At 34.3% G+C, this 27,579-nt stretch overlaps 1 protein-coding gene across 1 annotated transcript in view; it reads right to left on the bottom strand.

The window, feature by feature from the left end:
* AP3B1 (adaptor related protein complex 3 subunit beta 1) overlaps positions 1-27,579 on the bottom strand; it is a gene marked incomplete at its 3' end in the record, with an annotated part of 255,186 nt that overhangs the window by 110,921 nt on the left and 116,686 nt on the right. Inside the window, exons 8-14 of the mRNA XM_039247437.1 lie at positions 24,573-24,728; positions 21,165-21,262; positions 20,049-20,103; positions 19,872-19,943; positions 16,486-16,548; positions 12,923-13,055; positions 7,268-7,377 (exon numbers count right to left, since the gene is read on the bottom strand). Coding sequence (XP_039103368.1) covers positions 7,268-7,377; positions 12,923-13,055; positions 16,486-16,548; positions 19,872-19,943; positions 20,049-20,103; positions 21,165-21,262; positions 24,573-24,728 — 687 coding nt within the window. The remainder of the gene's footprint in view (positions 1-7,267; positions 7,378-12,922; positions 13,056-16,485; positions 16,549-19,871; positions 19,944-20,048; positions 20,104-21,164; positions 21,263-24,572; positions 24,729-27,579) is intronic.

Below are 27,579 nucleotides of genomic sequence, written 5' to 3'. Positions count from 1 at the left end.
AGCATCACAAGAAGATATGAAGTCCTTTTCAATTCCTCAAATGAAGTCCTAGTATTTTCACTATAGTTTCACAGTGGTACCAGGCACAATTATTAAAGAAGAAAGTGAAAATAAGGACCTTTGCACAGCTAAAATTTTATTACAATATCCACCATCTCAAATTCTTTTAAAACACCTATTTTATGAAATAGTATAAAATTATTAAAACACTCCTAAGTTGGGTATTTCACCAGAAGGGAAATTAAGTCATCCAAAAGCTTTAAAATCAAAGTATATATTTTCAAATATTATGACAATAGCATTATCTTGAAATTAATATTAGAACAAGTTTAGTAAAAAAGATGAAATCACAATACTTATGTAAGAAGTTTAAGTACCAAGTATAAATAATAAGTATGATAATAAATGCTATTATAAATCTAATCATGAAGTATGGTAAAATTGATATCCTTACTGTATACTGATTTCTGGAAAGAAAGAGGCTATTTCTAATGTTCCAAAGGTTACACTGCATTAAGACCTTACTCCCAAACTATTGTTTTAAATTGTGCTAAAGAACAGTAATTGAGTAGTACATTAAATTTTCTAGAATGAAGCAATTCAAGTTGCCTGCCTTGATGAAAGTTACCTATAAATAAGAATATATGTGCAAATTCAGATTTCGGTTATGCCAGATTTACTTTTCTTAAATATTTTATTATACATTACTTGTATAAAAATTAGTATTCTAGGACATATTCCAACCTACCACCCACTTTAAGTAATTTTCTTCTGTTAATACTTTTCTTCTGTTAATAATTCTTTCTTACAATTAAAAACACAATCCCAAAGAGTTTTAAGAGATTGTTTATATTCTTATTCATTAATATACTAAGATTAGAATAATATTTAAACACTCTAAACATTCATAATGCATAATTAAAATACAACTCTTGGGAAAGAAATGAAAATCAATAAATTCTAATAATGAAATGAAACTCTCAAGACTGTGGCGTTGGAGGGCAGGGCAATATTTAGAGGTCCCAGAACTAAAATAATAAAATTTCCAAGGAAACATAAAAAACTTACAAAACCATTCCACAGCAAGAAATAATATCAATATAAATGCATTTATACCAAGTTTTTTGTGATGGCAATTTATTAAAAAGCTTAGGAAATTGACAAACACAATGTTGTCCATTTAGTGGAAATCAGAATCATAAGATTTTTCAGATTCCAGGCCTGTTTTTCTCTTCCAATTAAGTTACAAAACTCTCACTTGTACACCACCGATACTATGATTCATGTATGTATATTATCAATGGTCTTTCAAAGATTTAAAGCAACTGAAAAAAGAGCAAGTCAGAAAATTAGTCACTTTTTGTTCTCCACAGTCCTTTCAACCACACAACTAAAACCAAACTAATAATACACATGCACAAATGCTCTTATTATTAACCCCTGCTTTTTCAGTATTTCAAAGACAAGCTGGATTGTAAATGACTTTGATTCTTTATTCTGAATGCCCTGAGCAAGTGGTTAAGTGTACCTTTTAAACCTCTTACGAGAAGGCAGTTTCCACTGCCATTTTAACCCAGTAACTTGCCTGCAAAAACAAATAATCATTCCTAGCTGACCACAGCAGTTACAAAAAGACATCTAGAATGATTTTACAGATCACTTTGTAAGCAGTTCAATTTAAAAGCTATTGTGTTTCAACACTAGCCACTGCACAATGCAACAGTAAAATAAATCCTGCAGAAACATCAATTTTATTTATTTAAATTTGTCAAAGGCAAAATCAGTAGATATCTAAACAAACTGCATACAAATAGTAAATGAGATCCAGTATTCTGTATCTGGACTCAATATGCATTAACACCTTAGTTATGAATTAAGTTGGGGCAGCGGGGCAAGTGTAGTTGCCTTGTGACATGAGAGGCATTCAGTGAGGCACTAGGGCACCGAGTGTGCTATTTCAAAATTACTCAGTAGTCTTCACAAAATAACAGCTTTTAATTATCCTTTTATGATATTAACTCCTCATCTGTCCCATTAAACACTATGTATAACCCTGGTAGAGCAATCTTCATGTAGCATGCATTTTATTTGGAAGGACTTTGCTCCAAAAGCAGTATTTACTACACGTGAAGAACACTCCAAAGGATAAAAATTCACAATCAGAACATGTAAGCTCACTGTACTACAGACATACATCTTATTCAATTTGAATTTAAAAAGTGGAATTCATTTAAATTTTAGTGTTCATGTTTTCAACTATGCCACTTAACAAATAGCAAATGGGATCAATAGCAAATGGGATCAAAATCTAGAATAAAACAAAATCTAAGTTTCTTTAAAAAAAAAAATTACATAGCCAACCAACATCTATCTACTGAGTTCTCACCATGCGCCTGCAGTCTTTTTTTAAGACTTTACTTGTTTTCTCAGTCTGTTATCATAGAAGCCTTAGAAAGAAGGATCTACCATTATTCCCACTTGCTATATGAGGAAATGGGGGCACAAAGGAGTTAAGAAACTTTGCTCAAAATCTTATAGTCTGTGAGTGATAGAACTAAGACTGGAAGTCCAGCTAAGAACTGGAATCCACAGTTCACTAAGGCCACTGGGCAGAGACAAAACGAGTGTGCTATATACTAGGAAAAGTACCAGCCAGCAAGGCAAGAAGACTGGTTCTGGTCCTAGACTGATCACGTATATCATGGAGACAGATAACTTCACACAAGTGGGCCTCATTTACTCATTAATCAAATGAAGGATTACTCCTTTGGCCCTGTTCTTCTGCCAAAGTTCCCTTACAGGCTAGCTGTAGGTTTGTCATACATGGCCTCTATTATGTTGAGGTATGTTCCTTCTACAACTAGTCTGTTAAAGGTTTTTTTTTTTTTTTTTTTTTTATCATGAAAGGATATTGTAGTCTTGACAAATGCTTTCTCCTGACTCTCTTCAGATAGTCATGTGATTTTCATCTTTCATCTTATTGCTGTGATGTATTACATTTATTGATTTGCATATATGGAACCATTTTTGCATCCTAGGGATAAATCCCATTTGGTCATGGTGTATGATCCTTTTAATGTGTTCTTGGGGGTGCCTGGGTGGCTCAGTCAGTTGTGTGTCGATTTCGGCTCAGGTCATGATCTCATAGTTTGTGAGTTTGAGCCCCGCAACGGGCTCTGTACTGACAGCTCAGAGCTTGGAGCCTGCTTCAGATTCTGTGTCTCCCTCTCTCTCTGCCCCTCCCTCGCTCGCACTCTGTCTCTCTCTCTCTCTCTCTCAAAACTAAACATTAAAAAAACAAATAAAATAATGTCTTCTTGAATTTAGTGTGCTAATATTTTGTTGAAATTTTTCATTTATATTTATCATGGATATTGGTCTATAGTTCTGTTTCTTTGTGATACCCTTACTTGCTTTTGGTATCAAAGTAATGCTGGCCTTGCAGAATAGGTGTGGAAGTGTTCCTCCTCCTCAATATCTTGGAAGAGTTTGAGGAGGACTGGTATTAGTTCTTTTTTTTCCCCCCAAATGTTTAATGTTTAGTAGACTTCCCCAGTGAAGTCCTCTAGTCCTGAAAACTTTGTTTTTTGATTATCAATTCAACTTCTTTACTTGTTACTGGTTTGTGAAAATTTCCTAATTTTTCCTGATTCAGATTTGGTAGGTTGTTTCTAGAAATGGCATTCATTTCTTCTGGATTATGTAATTTGTTGGCATATAATTGTTCATAATAGTCTCTTAGAATTCTATGTATTATTGTAGTATCAGTTGCAATGTTTCCCCCTTTCATTTCTAATTTTATTCATTTTTTCTCTCTTTATCAATTTTCTTATCTTTTCAAAGAATCAGCTCTTGGTTTTACTGATCCTTTCTATTGTTTTTCTGGCCTCTGTTTCATTTGTTTCTGCTGTGATCCTTCTTATTCTCTTCCTTCTGTGAGCTTTGGAGTTTATTTTGTTCTTCTTTTTCTACTTCTTTGAGATGTAAAATTAGGGTTTTTTTTTTTTTTTTGTGATTTGATTTTGTAGTATGTGTGTTTACTGCTATAAACTTTCCCCTGCTATTGCTATAAAGTTTGACACTGCTTTTGCTGCATACCATATTTGATACATTGTATTTTCATTTTCACTTATTTCAAGATAATTTTTTCCTTCTGATTTCCTCTTTGACTCAATGGTTGTTTCAAAGTGCTGTTTAGTTTCCACTTATTTGTAGATCTTTTTATTTTATTTTTTGATTTCTAGCTTAATACCACTGTAGTCAGACAAGACAGCTGCTATGATTTTAAGTTTCTTAAATTTGCTAATATCAAAGACACTCTCTTAACCCCTACACCTCTCATACACAATCTATAAGAATTCCTGGCTTTCATAACTGGAATCAATATTAAGAGTAGATACAAAGACAAAGGAACCCTCTGGTGAGAGAAGTGGTGGGAGCTCAGATGCTAACACATTTCTGTGAGTCTTACTCTTACCTTTAAAATAAATATATAATATAAATATATAGCTGCTTTGCAAGCTTTACTCACACCTTGATGGTAAGAAAATTTTACCACCAGAAACATTAAAAATTGGTCCTGATAGGCTCCAAAACTTACCTTGAACAACACAAATATGACCCCTCTGAAGAAACTCAGAGTACATATCACCCCATCTTCAAAGAAAAAAATAATATATTTTCCCCTAAACTACAATTCTGTTAGTTACAGAACACTAGTTTTTAACTTTAACTAACAATGAAGGGACACAATAAAGACAAGTCTGAAGAAAAACCAGACTGAAGCCCTGGAGAGAGACTGTTTCAAAAGGGAAGAAGCAGTATATAGAGTCAAATGCTAACAAAAGATCATGAAGGACACATGAACAGCAAATTATCCACTGGGTTTAATAAGAAGAAAACAGTGAGTGACCTTGGAGAAGGCAATATTAGTGGAGTGGTGAGGAAACAAAATCAGACTTTGACAGAATGAGGAGTGACTTTTAGATCAGGAAATAAAATTCTTTTCAAATAATTCTTCAAAATACTTTAGTTTTAAAGGTAGAAGGGAATGAAATAGGACTTAAATAATAATAACAGCAGACACTTATGTAGTATCACAAGGTGCCAGGAAACATTCTTTAGAGCTTTATATATAGTAACTGACATAGTATTTACAAAATATGAGGTGCTGTCTTTTTTTTCTTTTCTTTTTTTTTTTTACTATCCCCATTTCACAGATGGTTAAAGTATAGAACTTTTAATGGAAAAGCACAGAGATAGTAAGTGGTGGAGCCAAGATTAATATCTGGTTTTAATTTAATTCTTTAAATACAATTTTGATTTACAGAAAACTTGGAAGAAAAACAGAAAGAACTTTTGAATACTCTTCACACAGATTCCCCAGATGTTACCAGCTTACTACATTTGCTTTACTTTCCTATACATACACAGATATTTTGTTTTCTAAATTGATAACAAGTTGTAGACTTGCCCTTAAACACCAAAATACTTGAGTGCAAACTTCGTAATAAAAGGACTGCTCGAACATTACTACATTAAATGATTTAAAAATTAGGAATTTAAACAGTGAACAAATACTGTTATCGAAGCTACAGATTTTATTGAGATTTTGCCAACTTTCCCTACCAAATCCTTTATAGCAAAAGAAAATCCAGATATGTGTAGCATGGAGTTGTCTTATCCTTTTAATCTCTTTTAATGTGAAAAAAATCTGAGTTTTTTGGTACATTTCATGATATTGGCATTTTTAATGACTGCTAGCCAGTTATTTTGTAGTATACCCTCATTTGAGTTTGTCTCCTGTTTCCTCTTGATTCAATCTAAGTCATTCATTTTTTGCAGAAATCCAACAGACCTGAAGCTGAGTTCTACTCAGTTGGTCTTATCAGAAGGTATTTTATCCCAATGCTGGTAATGTTTACCATGTTCACGTGGTTCATGTAGCACCTGTCAGGTTTCTCCATTGTAAAAGTCAAAAGTCATTAACTTATGCTTTGTAATTAAGTATCTTATAAGGATATACTTTGAGACTATACAGATATCCTCTTACTACTCAAACTTTCAGCCCCTCATTTTTAGCATTGGTTAATGATTTTAACCTGAATCAGTTGTTGTGATGGCTTGCAAAGGGTAATATTCTAATGCCATCATTCCTTCTACATCTATTAGTTGTTCTGCACTGTAAGAAAGAGCTTCCCTTTGTCATTCATTCATTCATTCATTCCAGGTGGGCTCAAGAGTCTTACCCTATTCAGTAGGCCATAGTCCTTTTACTCTAGTTTATTTTTGTTGTTCAAATTGACAGTGAGAACCCCTTAAAGATGGCACTTGTCTCTCTGACAGATCTCTATCATTCTGTGAGCATTTCTTTGCTTTTTTAAGCCCAACAAGATATTCCAAGATCATCTTGTTCTTTCCTAGCCCTAGCTCTGAAATCAGCCATTTCTCTAAGCAGCCCTGGTTTCCTTTGAGTGGTGAATGGAATTGAAAAACCAAGGTCTACCATAAAAAAGGAATGCAGTACTACATTCTAGAACATGCACAAACCTTGAAAAAACGCTAATTATAGACACCAAAAGCCACTTGATGTATGATTCCATTTATATATGAAATGTCCAGAATAAGCAAATCTATAGAGACAAAGTAGATTAGTTTGTCAAGAGCTGGAGTAAAGGGAAAATCAGGAGTTTGAGCCATGGGATTCTTTTATTGGAATGATGAAAAAATACTGGAATTACATAGTAGTGATGATTGTACAACCTTATGAATATACCAAAACCCACAATTATATGTGTGAATTTTATGGTTTAAAATTATATCTCAATTAAAAAAAAAAAACAAGATCTGGGCAGTAGGTGTGCTCATTGATATTGGACTATTATTGCATATAGGCTCTCTCAAAGGACAACTAAAGAAATAGATGTCTGTATATCCAATATATGCATTCATATCTGTACATATAAATTGTGTAGACACATAGATACATACATTTAAACACTCACACATATCTAGAATATAAAAACCTATGAAGTTCACACTGCTATCTCCAATTCCAATCTAACACTACTGCATTTATTGCATCCTTACCCTTTTTCAGATTTGTAATTCCCTTCCACAACAGTGTAAAATCTTAGAAGCAGGATGTGAATCCAGACAGTTAAGGTCTCTTAGCCAGTATACTTTAAGATGTTTATTTATTTTAACACTATAATTTATTGACTAAAACCTAATTAAAGTCAGAAAAGATCTCTGAGTTGGTACTCACAGTGATACTATCCAAGAGTTTAGCCATATGTTTAATAATTTCACCATGTTGTGCAGGTTGCATTTGCAGTAATTTCTTAATAACAACCACACTTTCAGCAACAACTATTTCTGAAAAAGATAGAGATTATTCATATTAAATATGTGTAATGCAATTCAAATGAATATTCTTGGTAGAATGTATATTTAAATTAACAAAATATTGTACATGTCTTAATGATGAGGTGAAAAACTATAACCATGAATATATTTCCAAATTTTGGGGGTTCACATTATCTTAAGCAGAAGAGTACTCTTGAATTTCTAACCTCACCTGTTGCCTCCTAGCTTCTGACACCCCTTTCCAATACCTGCTTCTTTGAGTCAGAAAAGCAAAGAGAAGTTAGATTTTGCTACTCACCATAATGTTCAAGTGTCTAGCTTTTAACTATAGCTTTCTAACACTTGATTCCTACCATAGAGTGGTAATTAGGTAATTATACAGTTCTTTGATTCCTGCCAATTATTAAGTGGTAATCAAACACCTGCAATCGAAGTAACTTTTTTCCAATTCTAAAGAAAACAGCAAACTAAAAACAAAGATTCCTTAAGCGATATGTCCCGACAAGTGAGTAGTATGGATCATTAGATGTAGTGAGTAGTGAGGCTCATCAGTAGTAAGAAAGGTATTACTATAGTTTAGAGCCAGAAAGAGTAGGCTTGCACGCTGGAAGGTCTCCATGTATCCCATGAATCCACTCTCTGCCTTTCTTGACCCACTCTGTGCCCTCAGAGGTTGATCTCTGCGGACTGCATCAACCAGACTCTCTTACCCCTAGCATCCAGCTGTGTTTAGCTGATAGGAAGCACCAGCAGGACATCAAGGGGCAGGAGGAGAGCATATTCACTATCCTGGATCTCTCTACTGCCAGGTCTCCCTGGCAGGGCATGCATTCCTCTTCGGAGAGTTTCAGTTCCTGTGAGTGACTCTCTCCTGCTGAGTCTGGTAACTTCTACGACTCCTCACACACCATTTCCTTCAATTCTAGGTCTGCTAAAGGGGTTTCCCACGGTTGGTAGCCTGTTAGCCAAAGGGTGTACAGCATGCCTTCCTGGCTTCCCTTAATCCTGCCCAAACCTTTTAAGTAGTTCCTTCATTAAATTCTCTTCAGTAGTTCCTTTTAAGTGTGCCATCTGTTTCTTGCCAGGTCCTTAACTAATATAATTATTGGCACTGGGAGTGGCTCCAAGGAAGCAGATCCTCAAATGGATTCTGAGATTGAGTTATCAAACTTAAGTGGCTAATCACTGGTCCAGAGTTACATTTTTGGTGGCACCAGCAGAGAACTGTTTTGAACTAGCCAGAGCACCTGAGCTTATGGAATGAATCTTATATATATATAATTATTAGTGCTCCTGATGCCAAAGAAATATGTCAGCAATGCCTTTACTTATTAATTTGACATTTTTTATTAATAGGGCTTCAGGAATATTAGAGATTCCTCTGGCATACACTGCAAAGATTTATTTTAGTATTATATTGAAAATACCATGATTTGGGATGTTACTCTTTTCCTGAAATATATTTTCTTATCTAGCTCCCTTTAAGAATATAAGTAAAATGTTTATCATTCTAATCATTGTTAAATATACATATTTCAAACTATATACCTTTTTCTCCAGTGGAATGATAAATAGGTATTTATACAATGTTTCAGTTTACAAAATGATGTGTTTCTTTCTCTTCTCATGGAACATATGGTACGTATCTTATTATCATTATTTTATTTATTTATTTATTTATTTTTTTAATGTTTTATTTATTTCTAGGAGGGAGAGAGAGAGAGACAGCGTGAGCAGGGGAGGGTCAGAGAGAGAGGGAGTCACAGACTGAAACAGGCTCCAGGCTCTGAGCTGGCAGTCAGCACAGAGCCCGACGCGGGGCTCGAACCCACGAACTGAGAGATCATGACCTAAGCGAAAGTCTGACACTTAACCGACTAAGCCACCCAGGCGCCCCTCTTATTATCATTATTTTAAAGATGAAGAGAGAAATACACTAGAACTATATGACTTTTTTCAGAATTCAAACCCAGAATGAGAATGTACCATTTTACCTCTAACTTCTAAGTTACTACAAGCAGCTATTATTTTTATAAAGACCGCTGCTTTGAGCTTTGATGAAAACAAAGATTAAGATCCTGCTCTTGTCAAACTCACACTCTAGTAAGAAACTTTAAATGGTTATATAAGGAATTACCATGCAAATTAAAACATGGTAAATGTGGTTTTTTAAGAATCTATAGTATAAAAATTTATATTTTTAAAATATATTATTGCAAAACTAGACCCAGAAAAAATGCTGTATAATTTTAATTATCCACATGCAGAGGCAGGACTGGCTATAGTTGAAATATATATTTGGCATCATTTATCCCTTCATACTATATTACTTTCCTATTACCACAAACCTAGTAGCTTAAAACAACACAAATTTAGCATCTTACAGTTCCAGGGTCAGAAGTTAACAGTTTAGACCTTATGGAGCTAAAAGCAGGGTGTCAACAGGACCACCTCTCTATGGAGGTTCTAGGAGAAAATCCATTCTTTGCCTTTTTCCAACTTCTAAAGACTGTTTGCATTCCTTAGCTCAAGCCCCCATTCCAGAATGGCATCACTTCCAATCTCTGCTTCTGACATCTGACTGTGTTAACCTTCCTCCTTCCCTTAAAAGGACCCTTTTGACCTCCATGTCAAGAATCTTAATACGTCTGCAAAGTCCCTCCTGCCAGGTAAGGGAGCATATTCACAGGTTCTGGGCATAAGGACCTACACATGGGTGAGGGGGCGGGGGGGGGTGGATAGGAGGGAGGAGAGGGGCTTAATCATTTTGTCTACCCCATGTGCCTTCTCATCCCTTCCCATAATCCCACCCTACTTTTCCTTGATGCTACCTCCTGTTTTTCAAAGATCCCAGGACTGTGGTGCTGCTCTATCCAAAGCATGAAATGATCCTGTGTTCTGACTTTTCCAACCTTCTTTCTTGTCCTTAACAGAACTTAATGGCCCTTACTCTAGAAGGACAACCTACTATTTTTTAATTTAATTTTATTTTGATAAGAACAGTTAACATGAGATCTACCCTCGTACCAAACTTTAAAGTGTACAATACATTGTTGTTGAGTATAGGTACAATGCTGTACAGCAAACCTCTAGAGCTTATTCAACTTGCTTAATTAACTGAAACATGTTTGCTGTTTAGTAATTCCCCATTTCCCTTCTCCTCCATACCCTGGCAACTGCCACTCCACTCTGTGATTCTATGAATTTGACTGTTTTAGATATCTAACACCAGTGGAATCATTCAGTATTTGGCTTTTTGTGGCAGGCTTGTTTCACTTAGCACATGTCATCAAGGTTACTATAGTCTACTAATATACTCATTTTGCAAATGAAGAATCTGAAGCACAGGGAGATTGAGTAATTTATTCAAGATAACATTAACATTCAAACATACATAGTCTAGTTTCTGCATGCAAGCGGACAGCTTGCCATAGACTAACTGGTCAATATACAAAAAGACTGTAATACATGTGTTTTATATTACTGTTTCACTCTATTACACTGTTAACTCTTTAAAGGGAAGAACCTTTTATAGGTATCTATTCAACATTAACTAAATACCCCCAACTGATTTGAGGTCTCATAAATGTTTACTGAATGTTTACGAAAACTAAATGAAACACAAAGTAGTCCTCTTCCCTAATACTTTTAGTTTACAGTAGATGGTAAGGTTATTTAGGCAAGCAAATTTTGCCAATATATTACCTGAAGTAAATTATCTTAGAGAATTAAATTATCCTAAGCCAACTGAAATGCAGATTTCTCATAAAGATCCTTAAGAAATTATCAAATTACCCTTAGTGATACTGAAGGCAAGTGATACTTTAAGTCTGCCTAGAAAAGCCCTCTCCATGTGAAGAAGGGAGAAGTCAACAACATTAAAAAAAAAAAAAAAAACCCAAAAATCTACAGGTCTAAAAACAGTATGTTGAATATATGCAAAAAAGAATGGAGTCTAAATATTGCCCTTAAGGTTTTAAGATACACTATCTAAAGAGATGAGGAGGTATTTGTATTAACATAAAATCAAGAATCACAGATACTTAGAGCCTCAAAAGATCTTAAGAGATGTGAAAGAAACTGAGGCCTCATTCTTGATACCTATTTCTAAAAGCAGAACTTTTATTAGAACAAAGGGGCTCTGTTATCAAGAATCATCATTTTAAAGTTAAAAATACTACTACACTCTTTAATGCTATTGATTTTAATATGAATATTCTCTTTATTTGTTTTACTGGTTACTTTTATTGAGGTTTCCAAACTGTAAAAGTGTAGCTCATATAATAAGTAATCAAATAATCAGAAACTATAGGCTAATGATGTTATGCAATAAGAATTGGGACAATATAATTTAAGGTTCTTAATATTCAAACTGCATGAAAAAAGCCATAATTATAAGGATAGCTTTGATTTACCAAAAACAAAAGTCTAAACATTAATATAAAGGTAGAAGGATTTACTAATTTCTGCATGCAGAAAAAAGTTCTACCCATCATATTATCTTGAGTTTGCAGGATTAAGGTTTACAATTTTATGTTCACAATAAAAAAATCACTCTTACTTGGGGCTAAATTTTGTTTCAGTAATATCCTTAGAAGTACTTATCACAATGTTACAGTTTTATAAAGAGATCTACATGTAGGAATAGATAATTAGGGATAACAGAGTTATTGTAATGAAAATATAAATAATATAAATACAATATAAATATAAAATGTATTCAAGTTTCTTATGTTTCAATTTATGCTATCTCATATATCCCTGTGTATAAATATGACATAATTAGAATTCCACAAATAAGTTCAATTATTTTATACAAAAAACTAAGCTTTTCTTAAAAAGAATCTCTTGTTTTAATCAAATATACAATTATAATAAAAATCCTCTAAATACATTATTTTAAAGGTGAAAGTTGACAATTATTTCTTTCTCCAAAAGGCTTCACTTTCTAAGGCCATATCATAGAAATAACTGACAATTTACCACTGAACAGTATGTAACCTAGATTATGCATTTTAGTGGTTATCACCTTTACAATTTTACAAAATGTTTACATGTTGTTTGACTTAAAAACATGAAGCTCTTTCAAACTGATGACTATTAAATCAAGGTTAATACTGAATATGAAATTATTAGATGAATCTTTAGGAAAAAACCTTTGAAGATACACACAATAAACATACTTTTTTGATCTAGCCACTTCTCCATGTAACAATCATCTGCCTGCTTTTAGCACCCTCTGCAGGTGAACCAATATTATACATGACTTCTGTGTCCTTAAAAACAGTAAAACAGAACCTTTGTGGAAAGGTTTTTAGTTCTTGTTTAAGGAGACACAATGTTTGCAAGTTCATTATCTAATTTACTAAAACAACAACACAAAAAAGTGTGCGTCTTCGTATTTCAAAGATAAAATGCTACTCTCATCATGACCATGCTACTGACACACTGGACACGCTAAAACGCGATGTTAAAAAATGTTACAATTTGAAGAGCATGCCAAGAATATTCAAAGGATAAATTACTTGGACCTAAAATGAAATTGTTAACTTACCATCTCTGTTGGACAAGAGACATACCAGGCCATTGAGGCATGTGTCTGTGACTTCTGAGATATTGGTTGCACATCTGCCTATAGCTTGAATAGTGGCTGCTGCAAATTCTTTATCCTGGCTTTTCACATAGGTCTAAAAAATATCAATTCAATTAGTTTATACTTTGAGGTACACTCAAGTGGACAAAAAGATCCCTATTACACTAGACTTTGTCAAAAATGAAAACTTTCTAATACATAACACAATACTCTCATTTATATGCACAAGAGGACCAAATGATCACTTAGCTTAATTTAATTTTGTTTTTTACTTAAACAATGTGCCTTAGAAGAGGCACATTTTCAAGCCAGGTTCATTGACCTGTGGCCACAGAGGCTTGTGACTCCAAAACAGATAGTGGGGAGCAGTCACCCAAAGACAGCAATTAGTTTAAGTGCAAGGTTGAAAGAGATGATGAGAACTCTCTCTTTGGAGGTTTCAGTTCATTTAACCAGTAGCATCTGTGAATCTATGAAAAAAAGGGTTGCTTTTTCAGAGACACTAAATCTAAAGTTGGGAGAAGAGGAGGAAAAGAACAAATATACCACAGACAAACATTTTACTTTCAAAATGGTATCTGAATGTAACAGAACTACAACAGCTACAGTGAGTAGTATTTATATCTATATAAATACTTTATATATACTCAGACTTTATATACACTCAGTTTATAACAAAATATCATACTTTTGAAATAAATTTCCATTAAAAGAATGTTTTAAAAATATAGTGCCTCAGTCAGTTAAGCATCTGACTCTTCATTTCAGCTCAGGTTATGATCTCACGGTTTGTGGGATTGAGCCCCACATCAGGCTCTACACTGATAGTGTGGAGCCTGCTTGGGATTCTCTCTCTCTCTCCCTCTCTCTCTCTGCTCCTCCCCTGCTCGCTTGCTCACACACACTCTCTCTCTCTCTCACCCCCCCATAAATAAACAAAAAAAGCTTTTTAAATAAAAATAAAAATGTAAACTATTTATATAAACTTAAAAATAACTGATTTAATGATAGAAAGTTAAAAGATCTTTACAAAATTTACTATAACCCTAAAGAATTTCACTTTGATTATAACTTTCCTAATTAAACTTCAGCTTTTATTCTTTACAGAAATGAGTATACTTCAAATATTTATATTTATATATTATATGTAAACAAAATTTAAAATCCCATATTCAACTGAATTTTTTAAGTAAGCTTTATGCTCAACGTGAGCATAACTTACAACCATGAGATTAAGAGTTGCATGCTCTGCTGACTAAGCCAGCCAAGTGCCCCTCAATAGAGTTTTTTTTTGTTTAATTTTTTAAATGTTTTATTTATTTCTGAGAAAGAGAGAGAGAGAGCGTGAGCAGGGGAGGGTCAGAGAGAGAGGGAGACACAGAATCTAAAGCAGGCTCCTGGCTCTGAGTTCTCAGCACAGAGCCCAACATGGGGCTCGAACCCACCAACCGGGAGATCATGACCTGAGCCGAAGTCAGACGCTTAACCAACTGAGCCACCCAGGCACCCAGAGTTTTTTTTTTCTTTTAAGTCAGCTTCAAGCCCAGCACAGAGCCCAGTGTGGGGCTTGAACTCACAGCTGTGAAATTAAGATGTGAGCTGAGATCAAGAGTCAGATGCTAAACCGACTGAACACACAGGTGTCCCTCAACTGAATTGAAAAAAAAAAAAAAAAAAAAAAAAAAAAAAAAAAAAAAAAAAAAAAAAAAAAAAAAAAAAAAAAAAAAAAAAAAAAAAAAAGACTGCTAACCTCGAATGTAAAGAACATAATGTACAATTAACACTATGGTTACCTAACATGCCAAAGAGGATGTACACGTAAATGGTACTGAAGAGAAAAATCTAAGAATATCTAAAACCATACAAATTTTGTGAAAATAGTACAAGAACAGGATAAATACTGAAGAAATAAATAAAACAAATTCTCTTGGTTCCACGTAGGAGAGATCAAGTGTATTTAAACTGTTTACCAGGTCATGACCTAATTTCCTCAATTAGAAAAAATAGGTCATTAGAAAAATTCTCTATTTTACACAAAAGATTACTACTGTCAAGTGAACTGTACATATCTATAAACATAACCCATAAGCCACAAGATGAGGTACAAATACTGACAGTGATAAAAGTGGATACATAAAGAAAGAATATATTAGAAAGTCTAACTAATCAATGGACCTTATATCCTGATATTAAAAGAAATTAAATGAAATCGCTAGATCACCAATATTCTGAAATAGGTTCAATGAGTCATTTCTGTACAATTAAATGATGCCATAAAATTACCTGAGACTTACGGCCTACATACCCAGTAAACCTGACATAAGCAGGAAACTGACAGCAAAAAGATACCCAAAGACATTGCCCACAATAAGAAAAGGGCAAACACAAACATTGAGACAAAAAATTTTTAAAAAAGCAAACCTATAAAAATGAGGTAAAAATCAAATCCAAACAATCTTCTATAGCTATAGATTACTGGATATTGCTACTTCAATACTATACTTAAGATAGTAAATTTTCTGGCATATATACTATATTTTCTGGCATATATAAAGATAGGATGGCTGGATATCCTTAACATCCTAATTTTACAAGGCATCTTCCTAGGAAAACATACGGCATGAAAGTACAGGAACCCAGTTCTGAAATTATAAATCTAGGACATGAGATAATATTCTACTACTCTGGTTAAAGGTATAAGATCACAGTTAAAAAATTGCAATGTCTATTTATCTAAGAGGAAATTTAATATGGGTATACAGGAGGATTATAGCAACAAAATAAATTAAATCCATAAAAGTTGGAAATTGACAAAAACTGTGATTTGTGTGTAGCATGTGGTATATTTTTACTAAGAAAACTGCTGATGAAATATAAAAATTCCTAATACTGAGATGAAGTTTTCTATTGCTATCATCTACCAACTAAGTCTCCAGCGCTGACCATTCCAACATGAAGGCCATATCCATGAGATAGTTTGTGAATAATACTCTTTTAAGGGCATAGAGCTGAGATGCATCTCATCCAAGAGCATTAATGGTTTCAATAAAGACAACAAAACAAAAACTATGATAAAAACATCATGACAGGAGAAACTTCAGATCAAAAACACATGAAGCTAAGAGGACACAGTCTATAAGAGCACAGGCCACTGCAACAGGACAAGCAGGGAAGACGTGAAGCTGTTTTCACGAAGGCAGAGTACGGACTGACACTGATGACAGCACAGAGACACGGAATCCTTCCCAGTAACATAATTTCCAAATAAATCTCCACAGTTAGAAACCAGTCTTTCAATATCAATGGAAACATGAAACAGATTACTATTCTATGTCCCTTAAATTTTGAATTTGTAGTTAATGTTTAATCTTGAAAATTTATCAATTTCTTAGTTCCCAAACTTATCCCAAATCACTATTTTATTTAACACAATTATCTATTTCTAAACTGAGAGAGATGTATATTTGACTGTAAACTGAACAAATATTTGAGGAGTTATTTTATGATTAGCATTGTATACAAACCTGAAATTCTCGGAGAAGAGTTGATATGTTGGCTTCATTTGCCAAGTTTGTTAAAATTTCAAGCTAGGGTAGAGAAAAGAGTAACATTTTAAAACATAAATAAAAAGAATTAATTTAACACAGGCTAGGCATTTAATACAAAGGTCATTTCTGTTTTTAACAAAAGTCACACTGATCCAAATATTCTGAGGCATTATACCCTTCAGATGAATTTTTGTCTTCCTACATCTCCAAAGAGAGGACAGATAATTATATAATGCTTAAAAACAATTACAAAAAAAGAGAATCCTACATCTTCCCTGTTTGTCCCAACTTTACAGTTTACATCTCATTTAAAAAAAATTTTTTTAATGTTTTTTATTTATTTCTGAGAGAGAAATAGCACAAGCAGGGGAGGGTTAGAGAGAGAGGGAGACACAGAACCTGAAACAGTCTCCAGGGTCTGAGCTGGCTGTCAGCACAGAGCCTGACGCGGGGCTCAAACCCACAAACCGCGAGATCATGACCTGAGCCGAAGCCGGACACTTAACCGACCGAGCCACCCAGGAGCCCCTGTTTGTTTAATTTTGAGAGAGAGAGAGTGAAAAGAGACAGAATATGAGCAGGCCAAGAGGCACAGAGAAGGACAGAAACACAGAAGCTGAAGCAGGCTCCAAACTGCCAGCACAGAGACTGATTCGGGGCTTGAACTCACTCAACGTGAGATCATGACCTGAGCCAAAGTCAGATGCTTAACCTTTGACTGAGCCACCCAGGCACCCCTGAATGTCTTTTCCAGAATGGTGCCTAATAAACACGAAGGAAGCCTCTGCACCTGGGTGCACACCCCCTTGTGAGGAGCCTTTCTTTGTTTATTTCACCTATTCAACAAACATTTACGGAGTTCCTACTATCTGTCAGTGTCTTTTCAAGGCTATGAAGATAAAGTAGGGAACAAAGCAAAGGTCTCAACCTTCATGGAACTTGGTGGGTAAAACAGACCCCCTATATCTAGTTAACCTAAACAATTTGAGGTAGCTGGGCTTTTCCCCCCTTTATTAATAAACTTAGAAGGCAACTTGCCCTCCATATAATACCTCTGTTTTCCAGATACTAATTAATTCTCTTGTTCTCATTCATTCTACCATCCCAAATACCTGGACATTTTAATGCTCTCTTCTGGATTTACAGTTATAAGAAATATGCAAATAAGTCCTTCTTCAATAGACTCACTAAAAAAGCTTCAGTTTTTACTCATAAAAATATTCAAATAATCTGAAGGAAAGCATGAAAAAAGAAAGGAACAGAGAACAGATGGCATAAATAGAAAACAAACCACAAGGTTTGTGTGTGTGGGGGGGTTATATCAATAATTACATTTAAAATAAATGGTCTAGGGGCACCTCGGTAGCTCAGTCAGTTTAGCATCTGACACTGATCTGGGCTAAGGCCACGATCCTATGGTTCATGAGTTCAAGCCCCATGTCAGGCTCTTCACTGATGGCACAGAGCCTGCCTAGGATTCTCTCTCTTTGCCCCTCCCCAGCTCATACTCATAGGCTCACTCACTCACTCTCTCTTTCAAAATAAATAAATAAACTTTTTAAAAATTAAAAGAAAAAACATGTTCTTGGGTGGCTGTCAGTTAAGCATCTGACTTCAGGTCAGGTCATGATCTCACAGTTTGTGGGTTCAAGCCCCATATCAGGCTCTGCACTGACAGTTCAGTGCCTGGAGCCTGCTTCTGATTCTGTGTGTCTGTCTCTCTCTGTCCCTTCCTGGCATCTGCTCTCTCTCTCAAAAATAAATAAACATTAAATTAATTAATTAAATGGTCTACATATTCTAATTAGAAGGGTTAGATTGTAGAAGTTCTTTATATATTTTGAGTCCTAGTCATTTCTCAGATATATGTACTGGAAATATTTTTTCCTGGATTATGGCTTGACTTTGTATTTTATTTTGATGAGAACATTTTAATTTTTTTACACAGTTTTTTAAAAACCATCTCAAACATATAGAAAAAGTAACAACTATTTTGATCTGAATCATTTGAGAGTTACCAATCTGATACCACATCATCCCCAAATACTTTCATGTATATTCCCTACAAACCAGGACACTGTCCTAGAAAACACAATAGAACCAAGAAAATCAAGAAATTAACACTGACACATACATCTATGCAATCATACTCCCATTTAAGTTTTACAAATTACCTCGATCCTTTATTATAAAAGGATCCAGTTCAGTTTCACACATTGAATTCAGTTGTATCTTTAGTCTCCTTCAGCCTGAAACTTTTTCAGTCTTTCTTCTGACATTCATAACCTTGACATTTTTGAGGACAAGCCAATTATTTTCCAAAATATCCATTTGTCTTTTTAATGTTTGTTTATTTATTGGGAGAGAGAGAAAAAGACAGAGAGAGAGAGAGAGAGAGAGAGAGAGAGAGAGAAATCGGGAGAGGGGCAGAGATAAAGGGGGATGGAGAATCCTAAGCAGGTTGCATGCTGTCAGTGCACAAACCAACATGGGGCTCGATCTCATGAACCGTGAGATCATGACCTCAGTTGAAATCAAGAGCTGGATACTTAACCAACTGAGCCACCTAAGCACTCCTAAAATATTCTTCAATTTGGATGTATATTAGATTTTCTTATAATTAAACCCACTTTCCATGTGCATAACCAATCATTCCAACATTTACTGAAAAGTCCATCCTTCCTGCATTGGTTTGTAATGTGTTCTCTATTATATAGTACATGTTCATGCACATCGATCTGTTTCTATGCTCTCTATTCCATCCCACTTATTTTTGTCTAAATATCATATTGTTTTAATTATCATACCTTTATATCCCTAATTAGACTCTATTCTGCAGTTAGGGATATAAATACAACATTCTTTCATAATCTCTGTTAGCATAAACTGTTTCTTTTTCCTACTCCCAAACCCACAAACTCCCAATCAACCTACCAACTAAGATAAAAAAAAATTCACAAAAATATTATTCTTTCAAGATCCACTCAAACATCAACTTTTCTACAAGTCTTTTCTAAATCCTAGAGAATTAACCCCATCTTTCTATTCTGCACAGTACTCAATTCAAATCTCTATAATATCAGGAAAACACACTAGTGCTGAAATTATCTTATCTACATGACTGTCTCCTTCAGGATACTATGAGTTACTCAGGATGCAGGTAGCATGTAGAAACTGTGTATTATCAGGAAGCAGCACAGAAAGTGGATACAATAATACAGTTTAGAAAGCATAAGGAAAATCCCTAAATGTGTCTGTGGTTTTTAAAAAGGAGGTTTCCATTTTGCAGATACTAGAAGCTATAGCAGTATCTTAAAAGTAAATATGTACTAAGGGTACCTGAGAAACAAGCACATGCATACCTTCAGTGTCTTGATCATAGTTGGATCAGTTGACCTAACATAGAAACTCTTCAGATAAGGTTCAAACATACCCTAGATTCAAAAAAAAAAAAAAAATATATATATATACATATAAATACATTTATGATACTAATGTATTCATTTCTCTCTTGAATTATGTGTTCACAACGTACATACCTTTCTTTGAATTGACATAGTTGCTATATTCTGTAGGACAATATACTGCACTTCCCTAGAAATTAAAGGAGAATTTTCACTGAATATATTTTCCAACTAGGTATCTTTAAGAATAAAAAAATCAGCAATAAGCATCATATTGCATTCAACTTGAATATAATATTTAAAAGAGTTTAGTAAATCTTAGATATTTATATCTTCTTTTTAAACACTCGTCCTATAAACCATTAATAAATTAGATTTGATTCATCATGAGGAAAAGTTAAAACCAATTTTATAATCCTATATTCCTAAGATGTAAAGCCAATACTGTAGCTGCTCTGAAGACAGGCAGGGAAGGTATTCTTGGGCTAATGGAATAAACATGACCACAGTACTAACCTAAACTCTTGATCAGATGCTGTTACTAAATTCTGATCACAGTGAAAAGACAGATTAAAAAAAAAAAAAGTCATGCTATTTTATGTCCAAATAACTAAAAAATGAAGGTAGAAATGAATCTGGTATAAAATTTCATGTGAAAGATGCATTCCAGATCCTTCTGACAACCTTTGAGCTAGCTGTAGAAAAGAAAAAGTATTGAACTGATAAAGAGGAAAAGAATGACTGTGTATAAAGACAGAGGAGAGAACAGGAACACCAAGGACTTCACTAAAGAATGGCAAAAGTCAGTCTAGGGCTAAGTAGTTGTGCCACTGAGGCCACGTTAAAGATTAAAAACAAACAGGCATCTTCCCACCCCCTCACCCCTATTCAACTCTATTAGTAGAGGTAAGCACTCAATGAAAAAATTTTAAATTTAAAATAACTAATTATAACAAAATATTCAGGGTAAGGTAAACAGCTGAAACAATGTTATAATTCTTAATACACAGAAAACAAAACAAATGATAAAAATCTGATATTAAACTTTGCCAAGCTTGAGGTTAAAAAACTTTTATATTTATCCCTAACCAAGACATAAATTATATAAAGGCTTTAATGATGATCATGTAAGTATGAAAACTTATCGATATAACACAGAACCATGTAATAAATGTCTGAAAGACAGATGACATTTATTCAAAGATTACCTTTGAAGGAGTAAGAAAAAACATATAAAACATCATGTCTTACCTATTGCTACGAAGTAAACGCACTAGTGATTTAGAAATAATGCCAACTTCAGATTTGGGTGATATGTGCCAATATAGCTGGGCAACTGCCATAACCACCTGAAAGATAAAGTATGAAAATACTAGCTCTGAACACAGGAGCATGCTACAGTTTCCAAGTACATTCGCTACAGTTGCAGAGTACATTCCTACAAACTGCTTCTTTAACTCCAGCAAAATTCCCGTGAGGTAAGATGAATATGTTGCTACCTTTTGAAGCAGGCTGAAGAGTGTCCTCCCAAGAATTCACGTCTACCCTCAGAATATCACCTTACTTGGAGATAAAATCTTTGCAGATATTAATAAGATAATGGTGGAGATGACATTACACTGGATTAGGGTGGGCCCTAAAGCCAATGAGTGTCCTCAGCAGAGACAGAAAAGGACAAGATACAGAGAAGGCAATGTGAACATGGAGGCAGAGGCTGGAGTGATGAATCTATGAGCTAGGGAATGCAGAACTCTTAGCAACCACCGTAGCCTAGCAAAAAGCAGTTTCTCTCTTAGAGCCTCCGAAAGGAACCAATCTTGTGATATCTTAATTTTGGACTTCTGTCCCTACTACAAGTGAGAAAATAAATTTTTGTTGTTTTAATTCACCTGGTTTGTCGTAATTTGTTATGACAGCCCTAGGACACTAATACAGAGGAAAGAATAGAAAAAAGATGTTATGAGAAAACAGATGTTAAATGAACTACCTAAAGTCTGCTTGCCAGTACAAAACAAAGCTTGACATAACACTCCAAATCCCCTACTCTTCTTAATACTGCTGCTTCTGCTCTGAAAGTGGGAATATTTTAAAAGTGGTAAGCATGCCTTTCCAAATGAAGCCCAGATTCTTTAGGAGAAAAGTAACAAGCTTAAAATTTTTAAGGAGTTTAAGGATATTTTATTTCTTTACTTATGATCCACAAATACACTCTAGTTAGAGAACTACTGAATTTAAAATCTTATAAAATAAAATCTCTATTAATGACTGTCTTAATCTACAAGTAGGTGATAGTCATTTTAAAAAATATTAAAGCAGGGGTGCCTGGGTGGCTCAGTTGATTAAACATCTGACTGGCTCATGTCATAATCTCATGAGTGGTGAGTCTGAGCCCCGTATCGGAGTCTCTGCTATCAGCCCAGACTCTGCTTCAGATCTTATGTCCCTTTCTCTCTACTTCTCCCCCACTCATGCTCTTTCTCTCTCTCACAAATAAATAAATACTTAAAAAATATTAAAGCATGCAGCTGGCTAATAAGTATTAGTATATAAAAGAAAACCAAAAGCTTCATTTTAATGTATTTCACAGAAAATAATTAAATCAATTTTGTTAAAAATAGTCAAATGCTACTGGAAAGAAGGTAAACTGTACTTTCTCCATATGTCAATGTTTTTTTAAGATTCTAGATGCCACTTAGTATGTCATCTCTTCTAATATATTAATTAGGGCACTCCCTCAAGTCCACAAGGGCTACTTATTCTCCCCCGGTACTTAAAACTCTAATAAAGTTTCTTCAATAATCGGAATTTGAAATTTATAGTCTAATTTGTTAAAGCTCTGTAAGAGGGAAGCTCCCATATCTCCAAAGTCCAAAATAAGTAAAATATACAAACTGATAGGCCTTCTACAGTTACATTATGTACATTCATGATAAAGTATATCCTATAAGCACTTTTCTATTCCTAACTACTGATACGACTCTTACCTTCTCTAGACTGTTTGGAACAGCCTCCCAACACTGTTTCCAGTACCCTTGTCTGCAATTCAATCTACACAGCACTGATAAGTTTCCTGAAAAAACATTCTCAAAGTCTCCCCTTTAACTGAGAACAGGGCTAAAATAAGGAAAGCTATTCACAATCCTTCAAAGTCAGCCTTTACATATATTTAGCAGCATCAAATAACCAGGACACCGAAACATACTGGGAAAAAAAGTAAATTATGTCTATTTGGTACACAATCAAATAAGTAGGGAATCAAAACATGCTGAGACAAGAAATACAAGCTACTTCTATTTGTTTCACCATTCAAGAACATTTCTGATCAGTAAGTATTTGGATTATAAAATCAATTCCCAAGGCAAAGTTAAATAAATAGTCAATTATAAAGAAGAGTTTTAGGTGGCAAGTTAGAGCTACTTAAATATAAGCTGGCGAAGTTGGGCTCAGTGAAATATAAGCATATTTTACAACATTAGTAAAATAATATTTATTACTATGTATGATTATTTAATAATGATATAGAATTTAGACTGAGGTATAAGATAAAAACTGCTAATTACTACGAAACACAAAGCTCTAAGGTCTAAAGTCACAAGCATCAGAAAACTTAAAGTAATTCAAGTACAATTCCACATTTTCAAAGTTTTTACTAATTAAACAGAACAATTCATTAAGAACATTTTTTAATTAAAAAATATTTAAAAAATGTTTTACTTGACTCCATCTAATGTTTAGATAGAACTTCTAGTTAACAGGTAACACAGAGTGCAGAAGAAAAAATTAAATAACACTATAAAGGAAGAAAAGAGAAAACCTAGAAGAGTATTCTGCAAGACTGAAGAGGTTTAAGAACTGTAACAAGAGATATTGGTTTATATTATCTATTTATAAAAGATAATTTAAGATAAATTGGTATTAAATGAGATGAAATTTTATTGAAATAGAAAGGACTGACTATGGAAGATTAAAAAGTACTACATACAGAATTTTTACCTTGGTTTAAAAAATATGTATGTATAGACATGTGCACATGTCAATACATGTATATTTATGCAGAAAAGGGATCTGGAAGAAAATGCATCAAGATATTATACAGTGATTTCTGAGTGATGGGCTTTTTAAGTTCTGCTAGTTCCTATTTCCTAATTTGTTACTGTACACATGTATTCTTGTGAAATATGAAGCACATTTAAAATAAAAAGACATAAAACAAACTCAGGACTCAAATGAAGATGATTTTAACTGTTATTTATTCCTACCAATGAAGATTTATTTATGTATGTGGCATTATGCTAGGTGGTTTTTTATGTGTTAGTCTCTTAAAAACTCTTATCAGGCTCATATGAATATTATGGACTGATACCAAATTAAGTGCTCTCAATTACAACTAAGTAACAGAAATATGCACAGTCTTCCAATCCACTGAGAAACATCTTGGGCTCATATCTTAGCCAATTAACAAAACCACAAAAATAAATGAAGTCCGGTAGGTTTCAACTACAAAGCTAAGTAATCTCATCAAAACCTGATTTTTGACATATAAACAAACAAACATATGCTCCATTAGCACACTAAAAAATAAAGACTCTTCTATTTTACTTACATACTTTTAACCACTGTTTGAAAAAAACCCGTGATTTCTTGTAAGGTTTAACATACCGCTGCATTCCTACTTTGAAGCAAAGGCTTTGTATTCCGAATTAAAAGTCTATGGTCTGGATCCATAGTATACGACTTCTTCGTTTTATCAGTCTTTTCCTTCTGTTCATCATCAGAGTCATAGAAATTCTTTTCATCGTCTTCTAAACTGTCTTCCTACAAGAAAGAAATACAAAGAAAACGCTTTTTAGTATCTACTCTACTATTTTACTATAGAATATTACTGTTGAAGAAATGTGAAAATGCTATGCTACCTGTAAAAGGTAGGTCTTGTTTTTTATAACAATATAACTGTCCTCTAGTGCTATAATACTACTTTCATATTATATAGTAAACACCTGAAAATATGAAATCCTCACAGATATACCCATAGCTGACCAAAGGTAAAACTTGACTATGAGACTCTAACAAAGCCTTTAAGATGAGACACCTAAAACCTGAAAACGATTTCCATACATTATCAGTCACTCTGTAACTAGATCCAAAGTTCAAAATAAGGAGAAGTGTTTGAACTGCAGCACACATAAAAGAAATCACAATAAAACTGGACAGGTTAAAAACTAGTGATTAAGTATGTCTCTGTGCTGTCAAGAAAGATTCTGATACCTATGTATATCCAGGGATTGATTCTATATTTTTGCTTTGTACTTTTAATTTGAGTTCATTATTATCTCTGCCAATAAAATCTGCCTAGAGGCATTTAGTCTTAAAAACAAATATACAAATAAAAAGACAATAATATCCACCTGGATCCAATCCAAAGATTTTTTAGAGGTGATTTCTGTTATCAAGTCCTACCTGAAACACACTTTACACTGTTGAAAAGATGGGAGTAGATATACTTTTCCCTATTCCTCTATGTACAACTAAAACTGGAGAGGTTACATATAAAACAAACTTAAGCAAGGAAATGCAGATAAGAGAGACTAGATATGGATCCTACAACCCAAAGAATTAAACAACAGTAAGTTCCATGGATTTTCATTTTTACCTCATATATCAAAGACTAAGAAGCAGAGCGCTAGAGAAGCTGATAACCCAAAAACACCAAACACAGATGAAACAAACCCTCCAAAAGCCTACTGTCTGTAGCCAAAGGACCAGGAAAAAGAAAATTTTCAGAAAATAACTGCACTAGTGCAGCTACTGATAGAGGGGGAAAAAAATTAAGACCCCATTCCCACCCCTACTAGCAAAGGATGATGTGGGAGCTTCCCATGCTGTAATGAGATGCTTCAATCAACCCACTGGGGTGATGTCAGAAAAGGCCGCCAGAGCCCAAGGCTTTAATTTCCACCAAGAGATAACAAGGTATCCCCCTGGTGTCAATGAAGGCAAAGACAAAGTGGGGCACTTGTATATCTAAGTCTTCCCATCAAGAACAAAGTGACCTCATCCCTCCCTATTGACCTAGCATAAGAAAATACTGAGTGGAGACTCAAGACTTACAGCAGACCACCCAGTGGTAAGAAAGACACTATCAGAGGAAACATGGGGAACAACAATGAGGCATTTCTCTCCCTTCCAGCCTGAGAGCTATCAGGAAAGAATTACTGGGGAGCCAGAAATCCCACATTCACCCACAATAATAGCAAGCATAACCTCCCTGAGGTGGCAATGGAGACTGAGTGGGGAACCATGAATGGTAGTAAACATGCAGCATGCACCCCACTTTTCCCTAATGGAATAGTATCAAACAAACCCAGCTAAAACAGAAGATCTGAATAACATCTAGAATCTCATAATATCCAAAATATCCAGGTTTCAATAAAAATTACTCATCATTCCAAGAACCAGGGAGATCTCAAACTAGATCAAAAAAGATAACCAGCAGAAGCCAACACTAAAACGACAGGAATATTAGAATTATCTGATTAAAATTCTAAAGCAGCCATCATAAAAATGCTTCTTCAGTGAGCAATGAGGAACATTCCTGAAACAAATGAAAAAATATAAAGTCTTAGCAAAGAGTTAAAGTCTGAAGAAACAGAATATATAAAGATCTCATGGTTCACGAGAGCAAGCCCCACATCAGGGGCTCTATGCTGACAGTGTGGAGCCTGCTTGGGATTCTCTCTCTCTCTTTCTAAAGTTAAATAAATAAACTTTAAAAAAGAAAAAGACAAGAATAAAAATTAAATAATGACTACAATCAAAAGCAGTATTAAAGGAAAAAAGGAGCCATCAGTGAATTCAAACATAATGAAATAGAAATTGTCCAATCTGAACAACAGCAAAAAACTAGACTGAGGACAAAGGAAGAATCAAAAACAAAACTCAAAAACAGAACTTGGGGACCTGAGAAATAAAATAACATCTCTTGTCATCTGAATCTCAGAATAGAGAAGGAAAAGTGTGGGCTGAAAAAGTACTCTGAGAAACAATGGCTGTCTGCTTCGAATTCATGTCTCCCTCTATCTTTGCACCCTCCTCCACTCACTGTCTCTGTCTCTCTCAAAGATAAATAAGCTTTAAAAAAATGGCTAAGAAAGTACTCTAAGAAATAATGGCTGAAAAATTCCTACATTTGGCAAATGAAATAAAACCAGAGATTGAATAAGGTCAGTACATCTTAAGTAAGATGGACAAAAATTCATAACATGACATATTAAGTCAAACTTCTGAAAACTAAAGACAAGGAGAAAATAATCTGGAAAGCAGTATTATAGAAATGACACTGGAGAGGATGAGGTAATGAATCAGAGTGGGATTAGGGATAAGGATGAAAATGTCAGAAGCTGAAATTAACAGGATGCCCTGGGTGAATGTGAAGGATGAAATAGAAATACTTAATGAGGATGCCCCAAATTCCTAGCCTGGATAACCAAGCAAATAATGATGCAACCAGGCAAGCTAACCTTGTCCAGGAGGGAAACAGTCTCTCTCTTCTTCAAGGGTGCTTGCTCTACAAATATCCTTAAAATATAGTCCAAAATAAAACCCACTAATGTTTTTACTCAGAAGAGCTGCAAAAATGAGGAAAACCATGAAGAGCCATCTTGCAGGA

This window comes from Hyaena hyaena, unplaced genomic scaffold, assembly GCF_003009895.1.
Source record: "Hyaena hyaena isolate Hyena2069 unplaced genomic scaffold, ASM300989v1 scaffold_299, whole genome shotgun sequence".
NCBI classification, from domain to species: domain Eukaryota; kingdom Metazoa; phylum Chordata; class Mammalia; order Carnivora; family Hyaenidae; genus Hyaena; species Hyaena hyaena.
The sequence above is the reverse complement of the archived record's forward strand: the minus strand, read 5'-3'. Positions and strand labels throughout refer to the sequence as shown.